Below are 21,608 nucleotides of genomic sequence, written 5' to 3'. Positions count from 1 at the left end.
AATACTTGGAGCCGATTTCATTTTATTGTATTAAACTTGCATGTGGAGAAAAATACAAACACCTATTTAGCAATCATTCATGGACATCCAAACGGGCTGTTGTTGGACATGAAATAGAATATTTAGTATTTTCTATATTCTCTGTTTTTTCATGTGTACCAGCACTGGGAAACTAGAATGTATTATTACTGTAGGCTATAATAGGCACTACATTGTTGACTGTTTTAACTAATGCTTATACCCAAGCAAACCAAGTAGTGCATAAAAAGAAGGAAAACTAACTACACGTCATGTAATTTTCCACCCATTGAACTCTGTGCTGTAAATTCCATGTTTACATTATGTATTCCATGTCGTTTCGTGCACCAATTGTTACATTTTTATTATTTGGGTTCCGATATGTTTCGACATTGTTCATATGTAAATATTTCAAAGCTAGAACATATAATACTTTTTACATGTGTCGGTTTTAGAACGATAACCTGGTGTGTGTGTGTGTGTGTGTGTGTGTGTGTGTGTGTGTGTGTGTGTTTTATTTTGGTTTGGTTTCACTTTATAGATTGTGTATGTCATTACATCAGGTATTTCGCTTCACTTAACTTTTACGTGAGCAATTAACTCATACTGTATGGTGCTGTACCAAAGCCTTATGTAAAATACTTGTATTAGGTTGTTTTTTTGTCCAGGGGATATTTTTTATTGTTTTTTTTGTTGTCAAAGTTCTTGTGTTACTCACTCTTCATGTTCAACTGCCATCAAACTTTGTTCTTCGGAAAACATACAATTCAAACTATTACACAGTTTAGGCTATTGCCACCTGTGACTTGACATGTTCCGGTCGCAGTCATAGCCGTATATATAAATATACATTGAAAGAAATGCATAGGCTTATGTATGATGGCAAAACACGACAGACATGGACCTAGCACAGGATCCATGATCTATCTATGGCATGTCTGAGAGAATATAAAAGCAGTGCTGTATTCATATCACCATTTCATTTCATTTGCTTAGTCCCATACAAAATTTTCCTCTCAAATTTTTGTATTTTGATATAATAAAAAAACGAAAAGTGATTGTAATTGTGTTATTGTCTTATAAAAGCACCTTTCACTGCCATCGTTGGGGTTGTAGTTCAGCCGCCGGACGCAAGGTGTAAGTGTTGAGCCACGATGTGAGACGAGGAGATGAAACATTAATAATCAGGTCAAAGAAAAAAACAAGACTGAAGATTTAGGATCGAGGAAATAGGAACGAACCGCTACAAATAAAAAGATTTTGGCTCAAAATCTTTGCTATTTTCCCTTTCCTTCTTCGTCCTAATCGAAATAACCACTCAGTCAATTCACAACAAGTTAGGATGTTATGTTAAAGACACATCTCTCAATACAGCTTTGTATATAAGCTGTATACAAAGTAAATGATACAAATTATATTGCCATAAATCAATTTAAGAAATGTGTGATTATATTTTAATTTAACTAGATAAAGGCCAACATTGGCAATGACCTGTGGCTTAGAAAAACAGACAGCAGCACCCCTATAAATAAGCACACGCGTTTATTGGAAAGGACGCGCGCGACGCAGGTGTCCATCATCAAGACACCTGCTGAACAGATTTGCCAAAATAAGCATTTACTGTTAATTTAGTTCAACCTTCAATGTATCGTTTTCGTTCACACTATAACCACTCTTATAACGCAATTCGTCCCCACACACCAGCATCTCTCCACGTCTGCCTGCTTCTCGTCTCTCGGTCACTCACGGCGCGCGGCCCTATCTCCTCTCGTCCGCGGCCGGGCGCGGGCACGCAACCAGCTGTGCGCGCACCCCGTGACGAGTGCAGGATTTTCTCCAGAGCTGGAGAGGCGTCGGGAGCCGTCACACAGCAGCAACGGAGTCGCACCTTGAATTGTAGTTTAAACTTTCCAACAAACGCATATGATGTGTTATGTGACAAATTGCGATGCTGCGGGAAACGACGCGCCTGATCGACGCGCCTGATCGACTGGCCTGATCGATTGGCCTGATCGATTCGCTTCATAACGCTGTGCGTCTCAGAGGAAGCAGCAGAGAGAGGAGTACACGCGTGGTGGTGCGGTTACAGGTAGGTGTTTGGCATGGGCAAGGCGACAGAATCCTGTGCTTAGAAGTTTCTGGAGGATGTTGACGTATATTTATGATTTATAATGTAAAGCTGCGCAATAAAAAAAGCCATCCCCGGACCTGCGCTTGTTGCGCAGAAGCAGCGCAACCGTAGGCTACTGTGGGCTGTAGTGGTCCAGCAGCCTGCTCCCAAAGTTTAGCGCTTTAAATTCGGAACTACGATTACAAGTGAATGAAATGTGCACATACCGTGGACTACAATCAGGCTACTCTGCGGTTAATACGATGGACGTGTTAGTCTACCTGTTTGGGTTGATGCGATCGATACATTTATGTCAATACCTCTCAATGCTCCTAATGTCATTTATTCATTCATTGTCAATATTCTTTACTAATAAACCCTACAGCAGACATGTTGCGCTAATTTCACCACGGAATACATGTGGGCCAACGAGTCTTTAGTGTTTCAGCCCGATCTGCTGTCTGACCCACTCAGTCAGTCTGTCTGTCTGACGCGCTCAGTCAGTCAGTCTGTCTGTTGGTCCTCATCGGTGATGCTGTCAGATCCCGTCAGATCCCAGGCTGTGGGGCACGCAGCTCTGAGTGTCCCCATCTCCGTATGGGTGAGATGAAATAAAGTTAATCACACTCCCACATTTCAAGCAGATTACATAATGCCATGACTCCCTCCCACCTCTCATTTTAGATCCTTTTCACCGCACAGGCAAAGACACACACACACACACACACACACGATCAGCGGGGTCTACAGGTCAGGACCGTGTGTCCAGTGGGCCGGGGGGGGGCTGGAGCCCACACTGAAGCGCTGAGCCCCTTCTGACCATGGCCTCCTCTGTTTTCTTGCTACCTCATCCTCAGTCTTAAGGAGCGCATCCAGTCACGATGGACGGGGATAGGTTACCATGGCAACCGTAGCCTCTCTTTCGCTCTTTCTCCCTCTGACTCTCTCTCTCTCTCTCTCGCTCTCGGTCTGCCTCTCTTGCTCACTTTGGTCTCTCTCTCTCTCTCGCTGCCTCTCTCTGTCTCTCCATCGCTTCCTCCTTCTAGCTTGCTTCGTCTCCCACTCTCTGTCTCTCTCTCTCTCTCTCTGCCTCTCTCTACCCGCTTTGTCTCTCTCTCTCTCTCTCTGGCTCTCTCTCGTCTCTCTCTCTCTCGTCTCTCTCTCTCTCTCTCTCTCTCTCTCTCTCTCTCTCTCTCTCTCTGCCTCTCTACCTCACTCTAGCTCGCTTGGTCTCTTACTCTCTGTCTCTCTCTCTCTCTCCCCCCTCCCTCTCTCTCTCTCCCAGTCTCTCTTCCTCTCTCTCTCTCTCTCTCTCTCTCTCTCTCTCTCTCTCTCTCTCCCAGTCTCTCTCTCTCTCACTCTGTCTCTCTGTCTCTGTCTCTCTCTCTCTCTCTCTCTCTCTCTCCCAGTCTCTCTCTCTCTCACTCTGTCTCTCTCTCTCTCTCTCTCTCTCTCTCTCTCTCTCTCTCTCTCTCTCTCTCTCCCAGTCTCTCTCTCTCACTCTGTCTCTCTGTCTCTCTCTCTCCCTCATAACTTCTCTGCTGCATTCCGGAGAATGCTGATTGTGAAACCTTAAGACAGGACGATAACTTATTGCACCCCCTCACTGCCATCTGCCCATCTACCCCAAACCACGCTCCTCACACAGCTCTCTGCAACAACACAGCTCCTTCTCAGTTCCTCTATATAGGACAGACCGAGACCTGAGCCAACCACAGCACGGTGCGAGAAGCACAGTTTTTTGAGGCCTCCGCTGCTCCCCCTCCACCCACTCTACTTCCTGGCCATACTTTCTAGGTCTCTCTCTGGTTTCCGACACATAAAACGTGACTCATCCCTAACCCATTTGCTATAGAGGCTGGTGTGTACCACACTGCAGACCCCAGACCAGTGGGGTACACGTCTGTTATTATTAATAGGCATCTGTTCACGTCAAGCCTTCAATGCTCATGTATTCAATGAATCACCAGATAAAGGCCTTCACATAGGCTGTGCCCTAGTTCTCTTTTAGCATGTAGGCCATCGGATGCACGCTGTCACATTCTCCTCCATGACACACGTTTACCTCAGGTCTCCCTTTGAGTGCTGTGTGTGTGTTGTGTTATGTTATTTGTAATTATTCAGACATTCATTTGCATTTACATTTAGGGCATGTAGCAGACGCTGTTATCCAAAGCGACTTACAACGGTTAATGCACACATTCACACCCCGACGGCGGAGTCAACCCTGCAAGGCGACCGCCAGCTTTTCAGGAGCGTCTTGCTCAGGGACACCTCGAGACTCGGGGTGGGGATCGAACTAGCAACCTTCCGGTTACCAGCCAACCCACTCTACGTCCTGAGCTAAGCTGACCTTTAAGACATTTGTGTTAGGTGTTGAGCAGTGTCCATCATAACACTGGGTGTCCATCATAACACACATCATAACACATAACACTGTGTGGGCGTCCGCCCCATGCCATACACTGTGGATGACATGCTTGACGTGGTAGTAGTGGTGATGAGTGATTATTCAACCACAGTGGCCAATCGTCAGTTGTCACGCATCTCTCACAGACCCCCACCGCTGGGTCTAGGTGGATGAAACGCCCCAGCGGTGAGGAGGGAAGGCGTAGTGGTTGGAAGAGACCTAGAAGATAGTTCCGCGTTTGAGTCGACCTGTAGGCATCCCTGAGCAAGATGCTGTGATAACACTCAAGTCTGGATTCACTGCAGGGTGCTTTGGAGACATGGTTCTGCTGAACTGACTTTATAGTTTTTAGGATCTGTTGTAGCTTTCTGTTGCAGGTTATATGGCAGCAAGTTCAACAAACTTAGTTCCCACCTGTGGTCCAAGTGCGGTATAGTTTGCCAGGAAATGTTTGGCGTTTTTGAATTGTTTTTAAATAATCAATGTGTCTTAAGGTTAATGTCACAGGTCAGGCTCTTCCTATGTCTTGCTTTACTCCTATTTCCTGTTCTAAATGTAAATTCCCACTGCGGTGGTTTTGTTTGTTGGGTTTGTTACAATAAACCATTTGGACATGACCGACGTGTTCCTGGCTTCCTGTCGGCACCTCCTCGTTTGATGACTCAACCACAGAGTATGTGTTAAGATATGCCTCAACTATTTACCTTGGCACCTACCGCGGTTTAATGTCTAAACTATGTCCAATGTAAGCGTATATTGTGCTTCGACGCAACTCATTACCTCATCTAAATCTGTGTTGTCTCCTCTCAAAGCTGTCCACTTGCAAACAGAGCTGTTCAGTCTGTGACCAGACAGGGGTCCCTGGCCTACGAGGCCCCAGCAGGAGCTTAGGGCTCCGTCTTGCAGTGGGCCCTACTAGGCCTGTGCTGTATGTTCCAACCATTCGTGTATCATCTCCTTCCTGGGCAACAGAACAGTCACGCATGTTTATTTCACAGCACAGTGGAGTCAAGTGTAACCATTCACAGCCAATCCATCACCCACAATTCTGTATTATATTTGCACACCTTGTATTTGTTTCCCTACATTTGAAGTGGTGTGGGTGTGGTAGGAATGTTGAATACAATTGAATAACAATGAGTTTTGTCTTGTAATTGTGCGTTGCATTGCGGTGTAATGAAATCCCTAAGCCTCGCTTCATTTTTGGCTTTACTTTAATTTGTCTTGAGTCATTTGTGTAGGCGAGTTAGGAGGTGCTTGGAAGGCAATGATTACAGTTATTATTAAGGCTTAGTAGACAATAACCAGTTGGCCTAATCCTAATACAGGCCGCACATAACTAGGACTACTGCCTTTTCTGAAGAAGATGGCTTAGAGATATTCTGCACTTCTGACTTCTTCACACAAACAGCTGTTCATGTTGAGTCCCGAACAGCGTGTTTCGTCGGGGCATTTCTCAAGTCGATTTGTAACGTGGCGTATCGTTCATTCAGCCGGCAGCGTGTCTTCCTGGGAGGCCAGAGATAACATTGTGCAACAGAGCTGGGTCTGGTTGAGCCTGTATAAGTATGTTTGCTGTTGGGTTCTGCTGAGTCAGGGGTCTGGCAGTAGTGTCAGTCAGCAACACTGTGGTGGCCTGGGGCCAACTGTGCTGTTGGGAAGAGCTACTATAGCCCTGGCTGACAATACATCTCCCATCAGACGTCTGCCCTGGCAGCACTGTCTAGTGATCAATTCAAACCCAACCAACGTATGGTGTTGGTGTACCCAGAAGCATGGGTACAAGCCCTATCAGACAAAGATGTTTCTGGAAAACATGCCTTTTTTTTCTTTTAAAGGAGGAATGTTGACAATTGACCTCATTGTTTCTGTGCTGTTAATGCTAGCAAGAGTCAGTTCAACCGTCATTTTGACCGGCGAGAACCTCAAATAAGAGATGACAGCCCCGCTATTTATCTTCTGTAATCCTGAGCAGTTCAAGAGTGTGAAGGTTCATCCAAGTGTGAGGCTGTTTGTTTGGTCTCACCCCGGCGTCTTTGTTATCAAGGCTCATCCCGGTCTGGGTGTTTGTTTTGACTCGTAAAAAGGGGAAATTGGCCCGGTGCATTCAGTGGGGTCTGGTTTCACGCTTATCAGGACATTCTTTCAGTTTGGTTTCACTACAGTAGGGAAGATGGAGAGATAATCCACTTGGATCTACTTACACACATCTCTGCCGTAGAGACAGGAGAGAATCCCACGGCCCAGCCACCAACGGCATTCAGACCCTGAATACACAAAGCATTTATAAGCATAACAGGCATGCATTCCTTTTATATATAATGTGTAAGTCGGCTATGGAATGTCTCGTCGCCATCTCTATCTTGAGATTAACTAGTCTTGGCTGGGTGGCCTTTGAAATTCAACGAATGGGGGTCTGGGGAAAATAGCTCTGCATCATTTGCATCTTCACCAAAGCACCTTGGGCGAGTTGAAGTGTGATGTCATCGGTTCTTACAGTGTCTGCTGGCTGCTGGATGCACAGCCTTGAGACTATTCCTGCTTAAGCCTCGCTGGGTTGACGATGTCCAAAGCTTTCGTTTCACACTCCTCTTCTCGCACGTCCTCCTCTGCATTCTAACCACCCACCTTTCCTCCATCTCTCCCTCCCTCCCTCCCGTCTCTCACTCTCTCTCACTCTCTCTCGCTCTCTCTCTCTCTCGCTCTCTCTCTCTCCCCCCTCCCACTCCCCCCTCCCACTCCTCCTCTCCTCCTCCTAAGCGGGCTGTTGCGGTAAGGCAACATCATGGAGGCTGGATGCGTGGTTGCCGCGGTGATCGAGAACGCTGCCTCAGGACCAGGGGGAGAAGCAGGAAGTGGTGACGTCCTTGAAGGGTGAGTCCCTTCGCATGAAACCGCTCGCACGTACGCAACGGAGGCATGTGGGCGTGTGCGTGTGGGCGTGTGTGTGTGTGTTTGTTCCCACGCTGAGCATGTTTTCAGCCATGTGAAGGCTTGCGCGTTTCTGTGTACAAGCTCAAAATAGACTCAGTGCTAGGCTAGTGCTTTGGGGCTGTGTGTGTATATGTGTGCGGGTGTATGTGCGGGTGTGAAGGTGGAATGAGAGGATGGGCGAAAGGAATGAGTCGAGTTCTCTATGCGGTGGAAGGGCGAGGACGGTGTGTTTGGACGAAGGTGACTGCATGCCCTGTCCACAGTGGCGGTGAATGCAGATCATAACGGTTATGTTTCAGAGAGGCATGCCCTCGTTTACTGGTCTCTCATGGGCATGACGGGATGAGTGTACATCGGTCTGCCAGAGGTGCTTGGCTCGTCCGAGCGAGCACATCTGTAAAGTGTTTAAGTTTTTTCTCTTACACACCTTTTGTGTTGTCTTTTTTTTGTGTGTTCGTCTCCTCATTGCCAATCTTTTTGATTGTCATTTTAATGAATTTATTTCACGCTTCTCCCATTTATTATGCCACATTTGTTTAAAGTGAAGCACTAGCTTGCGTCTGCACCTGTCTCACATAAACATATCGCAGCGGTGGGGATTATTGTATCACTGTTGTTATTATGACGTCCCTACTGGTTACGACGATGTTGTCGGTGTGAAGGCGTGACACCGTGTGACTCCTCGTCGAGACTGCCTCTCATACTTAATAAAACCCGTGCTGATTGGACGAGGCCTCCACTCCCCAACGAACTCACTGACTCACTGGGAAGTTTTCTGAAACACTCCCTTGTGGCTGGAGCGCGCTGAATAGAAGGGATTTGGTTACCCCCGTGAACACACAAAGGCCACTCACACCAGGGCCGGCTAATAGGGGCCAGCGCTGGTGTTTGATAAAGGATGGCCAGCTTCCTTGACGGTGGAGAAGTGGGTTGAATTCCCTCTGATGTCTGTGTGGATTATTACCTCGACGTGTTCCTTATTCCACCGCGTTTGTTTGTTTCTGCCTTGTTTTCATTTTCCTTGCTTTTGAATTCCACCTGTCATGGGGTAATGTATTTATTGCTGCCTGAATGGCTGTATTCACACACACACACACACACGCACACGCACACACACACAGTAACAACCTGCACGTGCCCCTCTCTCTCCCACCTTCGCCCTCTGTGTATCTGGACGACGTGACGTGCGATGCACAGGAAAGCTCAGCCTTCACCTCTGACTCTCATACCGTTTACCTTTCAGACCGTGTGCCTCCGACGGGGCCAAAGATGAACCCTTACCGCCACCAGCTATAACCCCCGACCCGGAGAAAACCCCCCAAGAGCTGTCCACTGCCAGGGTATGAACACACACACACACACACACACACGCCCCCACGGTGACCCGCTATTGGTCCACACACCCGATCAATGCCGTTTGCAGTTCAAAGTCTGATGCTAGTGCGTTAGCCCTGTCCCGCACTGAGGGCGCGACGGGGGGAGACGGCCGCTGCGTGCCACCCGTGAGTCGGCTGCTTATGGACGGTGGGGGGGGGACGTTGACTCCTGCTTTACTTTGGTCCAGATGGGGAGCGATGACATCAGCGAGCAGCCGGCGGCGGCGGCGGCGGCGGAGCCTCTCCTGCGCTCCTGCGTGAGCACGGCCAGCATGAAGGTCAAACACATGAAGAAGTAGGTCCCGCCCGCGACGCCGCGGCTGCTATTATGGGCTGTAAACCAGGGCTCCTATCCAGGGCAGTGGGAATGGAGGAGCCCTAAGAGGGGAAAAAAAAAAAAAAAAAAAGAAAGGCGTGGATGGGCGTGAGGCTGATTAGTGGACCTGCTGTCCTATAGTCCGTCTTCAATGGGCCCAGTGTCTGTTTGTTTGCTCTTCCTTGTTCCTTGTTTGTTCTCCGTTTCTCCTGCTCTCTCTCTCTCACTCGTTCTCCCTGCTCTCTCTTCCTGTCTGACTCTCTTACCCCCTGGGTTTGATTTCTTTCTCTCTCTCACTTTCTCTGTTCTCTCACACACTTTCTTTCCCACTTTCTCTCCCTCTCTCTGTTCTCTCTCACACACTCTCTTTCTTACTCGCTCACTCTCACTCTGCTCTCTCTTTCGCTTTGTCTTTCTTGCTCTCTCTTTCTCTCAGTTCTCTCTTATACGGTCTTGCTAACTCTCTCACTCTCTTTTCTCTCACTTACTCTCTCTCTCTCTCTTTCTCTCACTCTCTCTCTCTCTCTCACTCTCTCTCTCTCTCTCTCTCGCTCGCTCGCTCGCTCACTCTCTCTCTCTCCCTCTCTCTCTCTCACTCTCTCTCTCTCTCTCTCTCACTCTCTCTCTCTCCCTCTCTCTCTCTCACTCTCTCTGATGTCTCTCTGTGTTTCTCCGTCCCTCAGGCTCACCTTCACCAGAGGTCACTTCCCGCGGCTGGCGGAGTGCGCCCACTTCCACTACGAGAACGTGGACTTTGGCACGGTCCAGGTGAGCCCTGCAGCGTGCAGCAGCGTGTGTTTGTGTAGGACAGCGTAGTGTCTGGTCTCTGGTGAGAGGCCCCTGTCCCCTTTTGGATGATGAAAGTCACAAATACAAAATAAATACACTAGGGCTCAGCCCGCTTTTCAAGCCTATTGTACCATGTGTTTTTGCACGATAAAATAGAAAGACACAATAGCACCATCGTTCACATTGACAATTACATTTAGGGCATTTATCAGACGCTTTTGTCCAAAGTGACTTACAATAAGTACATTTGTCAGAAGAAAGAGAAACAGCAATATATCGCTGTCGCTACAGTAAGGATGTTCATAGAAACAAGTGCCAAGCACTAACAATTGTCAGTCCATCACTGTTAACATGGGTCATCAGACAATCAGTCCTCTCTCTTTCTGCATCTCCATTCCGACTAGTATTACCATTAGTTAGTGTTAACATTATATACATATGTTGGTCTAACGGCGGCCCCAGTAAACATGTCAGTGTAACGTCATAGGTCTTTGCAATTCCATAAATACTGGAAAAGGTTACTTGATTTCCATACGATGTCATTTGTTCTGAAGGCAGAATCATGCTGGTTCAGAGGGTTTGTGTGAATGTGACACTGGATGCACCTGTGGTCCAATCTATGAGTTGGATTAAACGTTAGGCTATCAACCAGCGACAATGAACCAGTGAGCTGTGACAGAACAGAGCAGTTTCCCAGATGGCAATCCCTTGTCATCCTGGACTCCATAACGACCTGCACTGTGGCACTAGATAGATATATCTAGTATACATCCGTCGGGTTATATACGGTGAAAGTACTTGTGTAAATGCTTATGTAGCATTTGTCGCTACAGCAATAATGAGAGGCAGTGGAGCAGACCTCTGTAATTTGTGGAAGTGGCTGTTAGCTGCCTGGTTAGCCAACCCTCTTTGGTGCAATACCACTTTTCCGCCAGCAGGGAGCAGCAGTGGACCGTTTGCCTCCTCCCTGCCTTTATTACGTGCACCTCCGCATGAAAGCATATGTGTATTATGTTACACTCATCCTGCTGGGGACCGCTACACTGCAGTAGCGCGCTAACACACCCCGTTGTAGACTGCGGGTGGGATTGAAGCGGTTAAGCCGTTTGCAGTGACCTTGAACAGCTTAGCACCAAGAAGATAAAGACGGACAGCCTGTACCATGAGAGAAATATCACTCCGGGGAATCTGCCATGGCTTTGCGTTCATGCTCAGTGTGCTATGCGCAGTGTATCTGTGTATACACACATGCGCACTGTATCTGAACACACACACACACACACACACACACACATCTGCACTGTATTTGTATACACACATGCGCAGTGTATTTGTACACACAATTGCACACTGTATCTGTATCTGTACACACACATGCGCACTGTATCTGCGCACACACATGCACACTGTATCTGTATCTGTACACACACATGCACACTGTATCTGCACACACACATGCGCACTGTATCTGTGTACACACATATCCACTGTATCTATATACAGAAAGTCTGCCTTTTTTGATTGTAAAATGAATGATGTCTTATTATTAGTAGTATTGCTACAGGCTTTTGTATCGGGGCTATGGCTTGTCTCCATGTGAGGAAGTGGAAAGAAAGGGGAGAGCCAGTCTTTGTCCCCGTGGTGACAAAGACAAAGACAAAGACACTCGCGGCTGCGTCCGGCCGTCTCTCTCTATTCATAGAAGACACAGGACAGGGCGGGAGGGGACAAGGAGGTCATGTCTCCCCACAACACCCTGCAGTAGGACAAGCCCCCTCACCTCCTCAAACACACCTTCATTCAGACACACAGTCACATACACACACACACACACACACACACAGAGTCACATACACACACAGAGTCACATACACACACACACACAGTCACATACACACACACACACACACAGAGTCACATACACACACAGAGTCACATACACACACACACAGTCCAATACGCACACACAGAGTCACATACACACACACACACACACACAGTCACATACACAGTCACATACACACACACACACAGAGTCACATACACACACACACACACACACAGTCACATACACAGTCACATACACACACACAGAGTCACATACACACACACACACACACACATACACACACACACACACACACACACACACACACACACACACACACACACACAGTCACATACACACAGTCACATACACACACACAGTCCCATACACACACAGTGTCACACATACACACACACACACACACACACACACACACACACACACACACACACACACACACACACACACACACACACACAGTCACATACACACACATTCCCCTCCGGTTTAGCCTCAAAGTAGAGTATTTATTTTTGGAATAAAACGATGCCCCCTTCGAGAATCTTTCACATCTAGGACCCGGCGTCCCGTGCACGTGCTTTTAGTGCACTTTGCTTCTCGTGCACTGTGCTTCTCGTGCACCGTGCCTCTCGTGCACGGTGCCTCTCGTGCACGGTGCCTCTCGTGCACGGTGCGCCACGTGCACACTCGTCTGTGTGGCGGTGCTAGCACTCTAACTCCTCCCTGGCTAACTCTCTCCCCCCTGAAACTCACGCCATGGAGGAGAGAGAGACAGCACGAGATGGAGGGAGGGAGGGAGGGGAAAAGCAGGGGGAGGGGGGGGGGGGGCTAGGAGGGGGAGAAAAGGGAGGAGGGGGGACGAGATATTGAGCGAGGGCGAGAGAAACAGATACAAACGGCGGTGGGCGCGGGGGGGGGGGGGGGGAGAATACCCCTTTTCAATTTTTTCCTCCTACATCATTTACCGCTCTGGGAAGGAGGCGGGAACTGCGGACACTCTCGCTGAGGCAGGCTGAGCCAGGCTGAGCCAGCGTGGGGGAGGGGGCTACGTAAGGGGGAGGTAGGGGAGGGAGAGGGGGAGGCGTCTGCAGGGCGGGGGGAAGCGCCGTCACTTGAACTCTGCTGGAGGCAGCCTCTGGTCTAGCCGCTGCTTCCTCATCCTCTCGGTCCACGCAGCGGATGCCGCCGACCCACCCAGCCCAGCGAGAGGGACCCAGCCTGTTGGAGACCCAGCCTGTTAGAGAGCCAGCCTGTTGGGGACCATGAGGGGGACCACGCTCCGTCCACACGCTGTCCCGCTGTGGTCAGACCTCTTGTGTTGTGCGATGGGCGCAGGTAAACTTGAATGTGTAGGCTTTTGTTTTTCCTCTGTATGCGTTGTGTGTGTGTCTGAGCGGTCGGCGCCACACACGCATGAATAAGTAATGCGTCCAGGCGTGGGGTCGATACCGGATTGGCTTTTGAGTTGTTTTGAGCTGCGCTTCCTTTTGTTTTTAGGGCTTTACATTCGGTTGCGGGATTTTGGGGAATTGTCTGTTCCGGGGAAGTGTCCCACTTTGTTGAGTTGGGTGGCGTTGTTGTTGTTTTCATGCTATTCCGCAATGGTGCGTCCTGCGTCCTGGAGACCCTACCGCAGCTTTCACGTGATTACTCATCCAGGGTTTGGTCGATTTAGTGACCGCAATCAGGGCTCCACCGCCAGTGTTGTGGTGGTCTCCACGCGGACCCGCAGCTGGATATCGTCGCAGCAGCCGCGTGCGTGTCGGCGTTGCGGAGCCGGGCATTGTTACCGTGGAACTGTGGAGCGGTGATGGTGTAAAGTAGGTCGTGGTGGAGAGCGGGGGGGAATCTGGATCAACTGCTGCTCACATTTATAAATAACCAAACTCCCTTCCCTCACCTCGCTTGGGTCCCGGGCCCCTTTGAAGTCTCTCTTCTTCTTCTTCTTCTTCTTCTGCGCGGCGTTCTTCTTCTGAACCGCCGGTCTTTAACGGGTTGTGTAGAACATCTGGGAAGGCGGAGAGGACGATATTTCGGTGTCTACGCTTCAATGCTGTAGTCGTCGCCCTGGCAACTCATAAGTCATGTATTATGAATCTCATACTGCAGGATTTATGGCGGCTGGTTTTATGGGCAGACGGACCGGGAGGGAGGAGGGCGTCTTAGCGTGGATCCTGAGTGGCCGACGACCTCAACAGAGCCATTCCAAAGATTGGCTTTGTTTGCTTTTCTTTTATTTTGTCACGTTCAGAAAAACTTTGACGACGGAAGTGTTGCACTGGTTATGAACCAACTAGTATTACCCTAAAACCGCAGAGTTCCATAAGGTTTAAGGCAGATACAACAAACAATTCAAACAATTCAAAATGAAAACAAATGGTTTGCGTGTCTGTTTTGCTTGAGCTAATGCGCTACACCTGAACGCTGTTGCTAGGAAGAGTCGGTGCTCCTTTTGAGTGTTTGATTGCTTTGTGCACACGCCCACTGGACCGGATGGGCTCCTCCTACACACTGGAGCTTACGGGCTCACAGGACACACACCTTGGCTGAACACACACAGTCACTCTTTGCTCTCAGTCTACTCCAGTAGGTCAGACGCGCAGAAAGGTCCCCCTCATCCATTATTTAAAATATGGTTTCTGAGAATGTTTAAATTGACCTCCTTTCTCGAACCCCCCCATCTCTTTGTCTCTCTCGCTCTTGCGCTCGCTCTCGCTCTCGCTCTCTCTTGATCTCGTTCTCTCTCTCTCGATCTCGTTCTCTCACTCTCTCTCTCTCTCTCTCTCCGAAGCTGTCTTTTGCAGAGGACCAAGGGGAAGGACAGAAGGCCGGCCTGGACTCTAAAGAGCTGCTGTTTCTGGTCCAGATCGGCTGCCAGGTACCATTCCTATCACACAACACTTCATCATCTTAATAGAAACATGAGGCTGACACCAGACCGCTCCATGCAACATCTCAGGGTTGTTGTGTTGTGGTTTGTGCAGGGCTGACGCTGGCTTGTGAAGAGGTCCTTTAAGGACTTTGTTGTGTTGTTTGCACTTTGTAGGAATGAAGCTGGCTTGTGAAGAGGTCCTTTAAGGACCTTACTGTGTTGTTTGCTGGGCTGAAGCTGGCTCGTGAAGGGGTCCTTCAAGGACATTGCTGTGATGTTTGCTGGGCTGAAGCTGGCTTGTGAAGAGGTCCTTTAAGGAGTGTGTTGTGTTGTTTACACTTTGTAGGGCTGAAGCTGGCTTGTGAAGAGGTCCTTTAAGGAGTGTGTTGTGTTTCTTGCAGGGCCGGAGCTGGCTCGTGAAGAGGTCCTTCGAGGACTTCAGGGTGCTGGACAAGCACCTCCATCTGTGTATTTTCGACCGGCGTTTCTCCCAGCTAGCCGAGCTGCCTCGCCACGAGACACTGAAGGGACCAGATGAGGTGGGTTTGAACACACACCAGGCCCCCTGCTATTGGCCAGAGACACTGCTGCTTCTGCCCTCATTGGCTAAAGGCCCCCTCAGGGCCAGTTTATTTTCGTTATGACTGCAGATGCTGCCCTTTAATATAAATATCATTCATAATTTTATTATTAGATTAAGCTTAATGGGGTTATCAACATAAACAGCCATTTAGTGCAACAATACCAGTAAAGCATATTTGTATTATTAGTCACTGTAAATCATGTATAATACTTTCATAATTCTGTTACACTGAACACCCAAATAAATGACAATACCCAATGTCAATATCTAACATGTAGGCATACTTAATCAGGATGCCTCACCCCTACCTGTTTACGATACGTTCCGAAATCCACGCTGTCACTTTGGATAAAAGCATCTGCTGAATGATATTTCCTGTCTGGGATTAATGAAATACTGAACTAGTAAATAAAAGACGACCCTTCTCCACCTCGGATACAAATCTGTCTCTTATTGATGCTGGAGCCGTACTCTGAGTGACACAACGAGGGGAGGTGAGTCTGAGGACATTTGCACCTTGTTTCCTCTCACACATTCTCTCCATCTCTCTCTCCTGTGTGTCCCCAGTGTGTCACCAAGATGCTGGCTGCGTACCTTTCCCAGTTCTCTGCCCTGGCTGACAACAACATCAACTGCGGTCCGGTCTTGACGTGGATGGAGGTAGCTTTTCATCACCACGTACTGCGCGTTGAACTCCCGACTCCAAAGGGCCAAAAGGCTTTGAGTCATCCATCAGTGTCGGATGTACCGTAGCGCACACAACGATAGCCCTTTACCGTCAGACAAGTCTGACACTGTGATGCATCACATCAGCTCCATTTGCAGCATAACAAAAAAGAAACAGAAACAAAGACAAAAAAACAAGATACAAACATTTAACAAGGCATTACAAACACAGCAAAAACAATATCCAAGACGTTTCAACGTACATTAAGACCTGTGGATAATCCTCTGTATAATATTAGTGGACTGACTGGTGCACAGAAGAATGCTCTGGTCTAACCCTGTATGAGGCTGCAGTGTTCACTATTGATCAAGTGAGTCAGGACTCACTTCAGATCAGAGTTCACCTAGACTCTCATCTAGCCTCCCCCCTTCCCCCCCCACACCCCTCTTACACACTTATTGTATGTTGTACGTCCCTGCACTCAGAAATAGTACTTAGCATTGTGTAGCGTCTTATCCTAGCTTTTATCTCTGTTGTATATGGGGAATGGGTTCACTTAACAACCGTTAGTGCTTGGCACTTGGCCAAAGTGTCTGCTAAATGCCCTGAATGTGACGTCAGTCTGTAACTCCGGTGCAGTGACCCATGTGGCTTGCGTCTCTCCCCCCGGACAGATCGACAACAAGGGGAACCACCTGCTGGTGTCTGAGGAGTCCTCCATCAACGTGCCGGCCATCGCCGCCGCCCACGTCACCAAGCGGTACACCGCCCAGGCGCCGGACGAGCTGACCTTTGAGGTGACCCCCGGTGACATCACACACCGCGCACACAAACTGATCACTGGGTTCAATGCAGAGGAATTGAACCACTTGTATTTGTGTAGTGTGTGTTGTGCGTGTTGTGCGTGAAAGCTCAGGTAGACCAACACTAAATACAAACAAGACACTTGGCGACATACAGGGGGGATGTTGAGGACGAAAATAGTTTCATGTGTTTACTTTTCACTGTGTTGTTTCTTGATGTACTTTCTGTGGTCATCCTGGGCTTTCTGAACGGGCCATCACGCTGTGTCTTTATATAGCCTCTACGCTTGAATCTAATAATAACCCTATTCCAGGTGGGGGACATTGTGTCGGTCATCGACATGCCCCCTAAAGAAGACACTGGCTGGTGGAGGGGAAAGCACGGCTTTCAGGTACACATGACTCTAGGTATCTGTATATTGACATGCATCTGAAGCTGGTCTTTTTCCCGAAGCTAGGGTAGGCAATTGATTTTAGTCTTTGTCCTGTTTGTTGAAATTCTCTTCGCATTTCGCCAACGATCGACGATCAAATGCTCTGATAGAAAAAAGCAGGTATCTCTGGCTGCTGTGAGATGATTGGCTGGCTCACCTGTCCGTCATCCTACCTGACCCGGCTACCTGTGCCGCACACATGACCGGAGTCTTCCACAAGGCTAGACAGACCCCCCTGCTAAAGCTAACGAGCTGGTCATGTGCTTTGGGGGAGGGGCTTTGGAGACAGGCCTGAAGGGAGGGGAGGGATTTATTTAGTTGGATACTTTTAAAATCAAGCTTACTCTGGCTGGTTTCTCCAAAGTTGCAGACCCCAGCTCAAAGTGAATCACGCTGCAGCAGCTCCCCTGTCTGCCCCCCCCCCCCCCCCTCCTCCTCTCCCACCAGGTGGGCTTCTTCCCCTGCGACTGCGTGGAGCTGATCAGTGAGAAGATGCCCCCCACGGTGGAGAGCGCCGTGCCAAAGCCAGGTAGCTCCTGTCTGTCTGTCTGTCTGCTCTCCTCCACAGAAGGATTCCCTGGCTTTCTACTCTCAGCTTGTGATGATGCAGCCTCCAACACACGGAGCACTTTGTTGTTTTTACCTCTCGTGTCGAGCTGCTCTGTGTGCCTTGAGATTTAACTGAGATGAATAAATCTTTCTGATTCCTTCCTTGCTACTCTGCTCTCTAAGTATTTTTTTGTACTTTTTTTTTTGTAGTTGCACTTTGTAGTTACAGAAAAGCATCTGCTGAATGACCAAATGTGTGTGCGTGTGTGTGTGTGTGTCTGTGTTTGTGTGTGTGTCTGTGTGTGTGTGTGTGTGTGCCTGTGTCTGTCTGTCTTTGTGTGTGTGTGTGTGTGTGTGTGTGTCTGTGACTGTGACTGTGTGTGTGTGTGTGTGTGTGTGTGACACACTGTGTCTATATGTGTGTGTGTGTGTGCCTGTGTCTGTGTGTGTGTGTGTGTTTGTGTGTGTCTGTGACTGTGTCTATATGTGTGTGTGCGTGCCTGTGTCTTTGTGTGTGCCTGTGTCTTTGTGTGTGTGTGTGTGTGTGTGTGTGACCCCTCCCAGTGTGTAAGAAGCACGGTAAGCTGGTGACCTTCCTGCGGTCCTTCATGAAGTCGCGGCCCCCCCCCCAGAAGCTGCGGCAGCGGGGGATCCTGAAGGAGAGGGTGTTCGGCTGCGACCTGGGAGAGTACCTCCACAACTCGGGATACGAAGGTCAGAGCCGCCAGGTCGCCTGTTATAGGACTGTGATAAACGCTGTCCTAGATGATCCCCCTGGTTGTTATAGGACTGTGATAAATGCTGTCCTAGATGATCCCCCTGGTTGTTATAGGACTGTGATAAACGCTGTCCTAGATGATCCCCCTGGTTGTTATAGGACTGTGATAAACGCTGTCCTAGATGATCCCCCTGGTTGTTATAGGACTGTGATAAACGCTGTCCTAGATGATCCCCCTGGTTATTATAAGACTTGGGTCAACGCTGTAGTAAATGAATCCTGTGGTTGTTATAAGACTTGGGTCAATGCTGTAGTAGATGAATCCTAGTCACCTGGTTGCACGGTAATCTTCATCTCTCTTTGGGTTGTATTCTAATTCTTTATGCTAATCCAGAATGTAACAGTCAAATCCTGGAACTTGAATTCGAATTTGAGGCCAAAAGTGTGCCCAAAAAACATCTTCCTGTCAATTGCTGCTTGTTTTGAATGTGTTGTTTTTGTAAGCAAGATCCAAACCTAATTTTAAAGTTAATTTGTACAAATTAACTTGTACAATATCTGTGCATTGCAACCTCATGAACCTTTAACTGATAACGTGATGATCTGGTTGAGTGTGTGTGAGGTCATCCATGCTAAGAATATACGCTGTATGGTTTTGCGGGGTGCTTAAGATAAGATAAGAGAAGATAACTTTAATGTCTCACAGCACAGTAGCACAGTAAGGATAGCATTCAGGATATGACTTAGGATAATAGCTTACACCAAACGACATTTACTGTGGTTATTGTGATTGTGACCGTGGTGGTTCTGACCGTGCTCCTGCTCTCCAGTGCCCCAGGTGGTAAGGAGCTGTGCCGAGTTCATTGAGAAGAACGGCGTGGTGGACGGCATCTACAGACTCTCTGGGATCTCCTCCAACATCCAGAAGCTCAGGTGCGTCCCGCTCTCATGGGCTTGGACCGCCATGAACAAGATCAGTGTTGTCTTGACTCCTGGCCAGAACTACCAGTCTAGACCAGTTGAGTCTACACTCGACTGTGGAATTGGGTTTAAAGTACGAACATGCCTCTACTTGTCATTTTGTTGTTAAACACGATACAATCTGGATGTGGAGTCCTGGGTCAGACCAAACACTGATACCCTGTGAGGTTTTTCCCACGCTAGCAAATCGTCACAATGCGTTCGATTATTAACATCGAGACGGAAGACCTGCATCTTAAAATCCTCTTCAACCACCCCCTCCAACCACCCACCCACCCCCTCCCCGACCCCCCCACCCACCCCCTCCAACCACCCACCCACCCCCTCCCCGACCCCCCCACCCACCGCCCTCCCCGACCACTCGCCCCCTCCCCGACCCCCCCCCACCCACCCCCTCCACCCCTCCATGTCCCCCCGTTCCCCCGGCCCGTGCCCAGGCATGAGTTTGACTCTGAGCAGGTGCCGGACCTCAGCCGGGACGTGTTCAGGCAGGACATCCACTCGGTGGGCTCCCTGTGCAAGCTGTACTTCAGAGAGCTGCCCAACCCCCTGCTCACCTACCAGCTGTACGAGAGGTTCTCCGTGAGTACTGCCGCCTTGGGGGGCCCGGGATGGCCCAGGACCGGGGGGGGGGGCCCGGGCTGGCCCAGGACCAGGGGGGCGGGGGTCCAGCCTGGGGACTGTTAAAGATATAACAGTTACAGTCAACTGAATGGCCCTTGGGGGGCCCAGGTTGGCTCAGGACCAGGGGGGGGGGGGGAGGGGGTACTATCAGAGACTCCTGTGAACAGAACCACCCTGGTGGATTCCCAGGGCGGCTCCAGTCCAGGGAAAAGGATTTGATCTCATTAGGTTGGGTCGGGGTTGGATCCGTATCCAGGCGGTAGGAATGGGCATTATAGGTCAGAGGATGGTAAAATAGTTTTAAACTGAGCATCTGCTGAGAGAGAGCCATCTCTGTTATATAGAGCCGGTAAAAGAACATTAAGAGATTCATTGGTCGTGTTCTTTTCTGGGTTTAAAGCGCCGGGTCGCTGCTTTCAGAGGAGCTTTCTCCAAACACAAAGATGGGGATTAAGCCCACTGGCCGAGGCGGGCGCAGAGTGTGAATGTCAAGCAGCTCTCTAAAGAGGGACGCTTTCTTCTTGTGCTGTGCCCTCCCAGGACGCCGTGTCTGCCTCCACAGATGAGGAGAGGCTGGCCAAGATCCACAACGTCATCCAGCAGCTGCCCCCTCCGCACTACAGGTCTGTTGGGCTCACTGGCGCACTCTGGTGGCTGATTGGGGAATGTCACCTCTCAGGGATATGTGGCTGCTGCTAATTCAGTTGTTCTCAATCGGTTTTTACTAATGTAACCCCTATTTTACATTTGAAAAATATGAAATATAGTAAAATATCTTAATTTTTATAGGGTATTAATTCAGCTTTCACTAGCACAAATGAATGTTTGGGGGGATTTTTTTTAAATTAATATAAATAATGTACATGCATTTTATTTGGTTAACATGAACATGAAAGGGGTGGTGCAAATACTTAAGGTTAAGTGAACAACAAGGACTTTGCTTATGATTTATGTTATTCATTGGAAGGTTTTACAGAACTTGCACACCACTATTCACATACACTTAATATTCACATTTTCCGACTACCCCTGCAGTCCCTCACAGAACCCCTAGGGGCTGCCAACCCCCACGGGAAAACCACTGTACTGTATTTCGGTTTTCCTTTTTCTTCAACACTCAGCAGTTTCTATTTTTAGTCTGTTGCTATTTGTTGAGGTTCACACTGTGAGGTGACGCTCTGTATTGGGTGCGGTTAAACGGTGTCAGCGTAATGTAGTGATACATATAGAAGACAATAGCACATTTAACCGGAGGACTATTTAGCAGAGCACTCTATGCCTGGGGTCAAACTACAGTCACTGGCTTATCGTGAATGATTCACCCTGCGGGGTTGAGTTGAAGGGGACACGAGAGAGACGTCCTATTGTCAGTCGCCCTGGGCCTCCCTCTGCTGGTGACAGAGAGGACTGCAGTCCTGAGTCCACTCAAGACGTATCCAGTGGCCACTCGATTACGCAAGCCTTTCTAATTTCAGAAAGGACTGGCTGCTTTGTATTCTTAGGGCCATTCCCAAGGCTGGTATTTTTGTAATTCCTGGAAGCGTGTCAGTTTGTGAGAAACTCAGACCAGACCGT

General features: G+C 48.8%; 1 protein-coding gene across 2 annotated transcripts in view; it reads left to right on the top strand.

Moving 5' to 3' along the window:
- The first annotated feature begins 8,921 nt into the window (after positions 1 to 8,921).
- arhgap32a (Rho GTPase activating protein 32a) overlaps positions 8,922 to 21,608 on the top strand; it is a 23,208-nt gene continuing 10,521 nt past the window's right edge. The window contains exons 1-12 of one of the 2 annotated variants that reach the window (XM_084467445.1): positions 8,922 to 9,143; positions 9,848 to 9,932; positions 14,594 to 14,680; positions 15,076 to 15,213; positions 15,825 to 15,917; positions 16,599 to 16,721; positions 17,042 to 17,119; positions 17,609 to 17,690; positions 18,275 to 18,424; positions 19,259 to 19,361; positions 19,847 to 19,991; positions 20,574 to 20,656. In XM_084467445.1, the coding sequence (XP_084323571.1) occupies positions 9,037 to 9,143; positions 9,848 to 9,932; positions 14,594 to 14,680; positions 15,076 to 15,213; positions 15,825 to 15,917; positions 16,599 to 16,721; positions 17,042 to 17,119; positions 17,609 to 17,690; positions 18,275 to 18,424; positions 19,259 to 19,361; positions 19,847 to 19,991; positions 20,574 to 20,656 (1,274 nt within the window). In that variant the 5' untranslated portion in view covers positions 8,922 to 9,036. The remainder of the gene's footprint in view (positions 9,144 to 9,847; positions 9,933 to 14,593; positions 14,681 to 15,075; positions 15,214 to 15,824; positions 15,918 to 16,598; positions 16,722 to 17,041; positions 17,120 to 17,608; positions 17,691 to 18,274; positions 18,425 to 19,258; positions 19,362 to 19,846; positions 19,992 to 20,573; positions 20,657 to 21,608) is intronic. The other variant, XM_084467444.1, reaches the window with a different exon arrangement.

Source organism: Micromesistius poutassou, assembly GCF_964030765.1.
Source record: "Micromesistius poutassou genome assembly, chromosome: 4".
Taxonomy (NCBI): Eukaryota; Metazoa; Chordata; class Actinopteri; order Gadiformes; family Gadidae; genus Micromesistius; species Micromesistius poutassou.
Note: the sequence above shows the minus strand (reverse complement) of the source record. Positions and strands in the feature narration are given on the sequence as shown.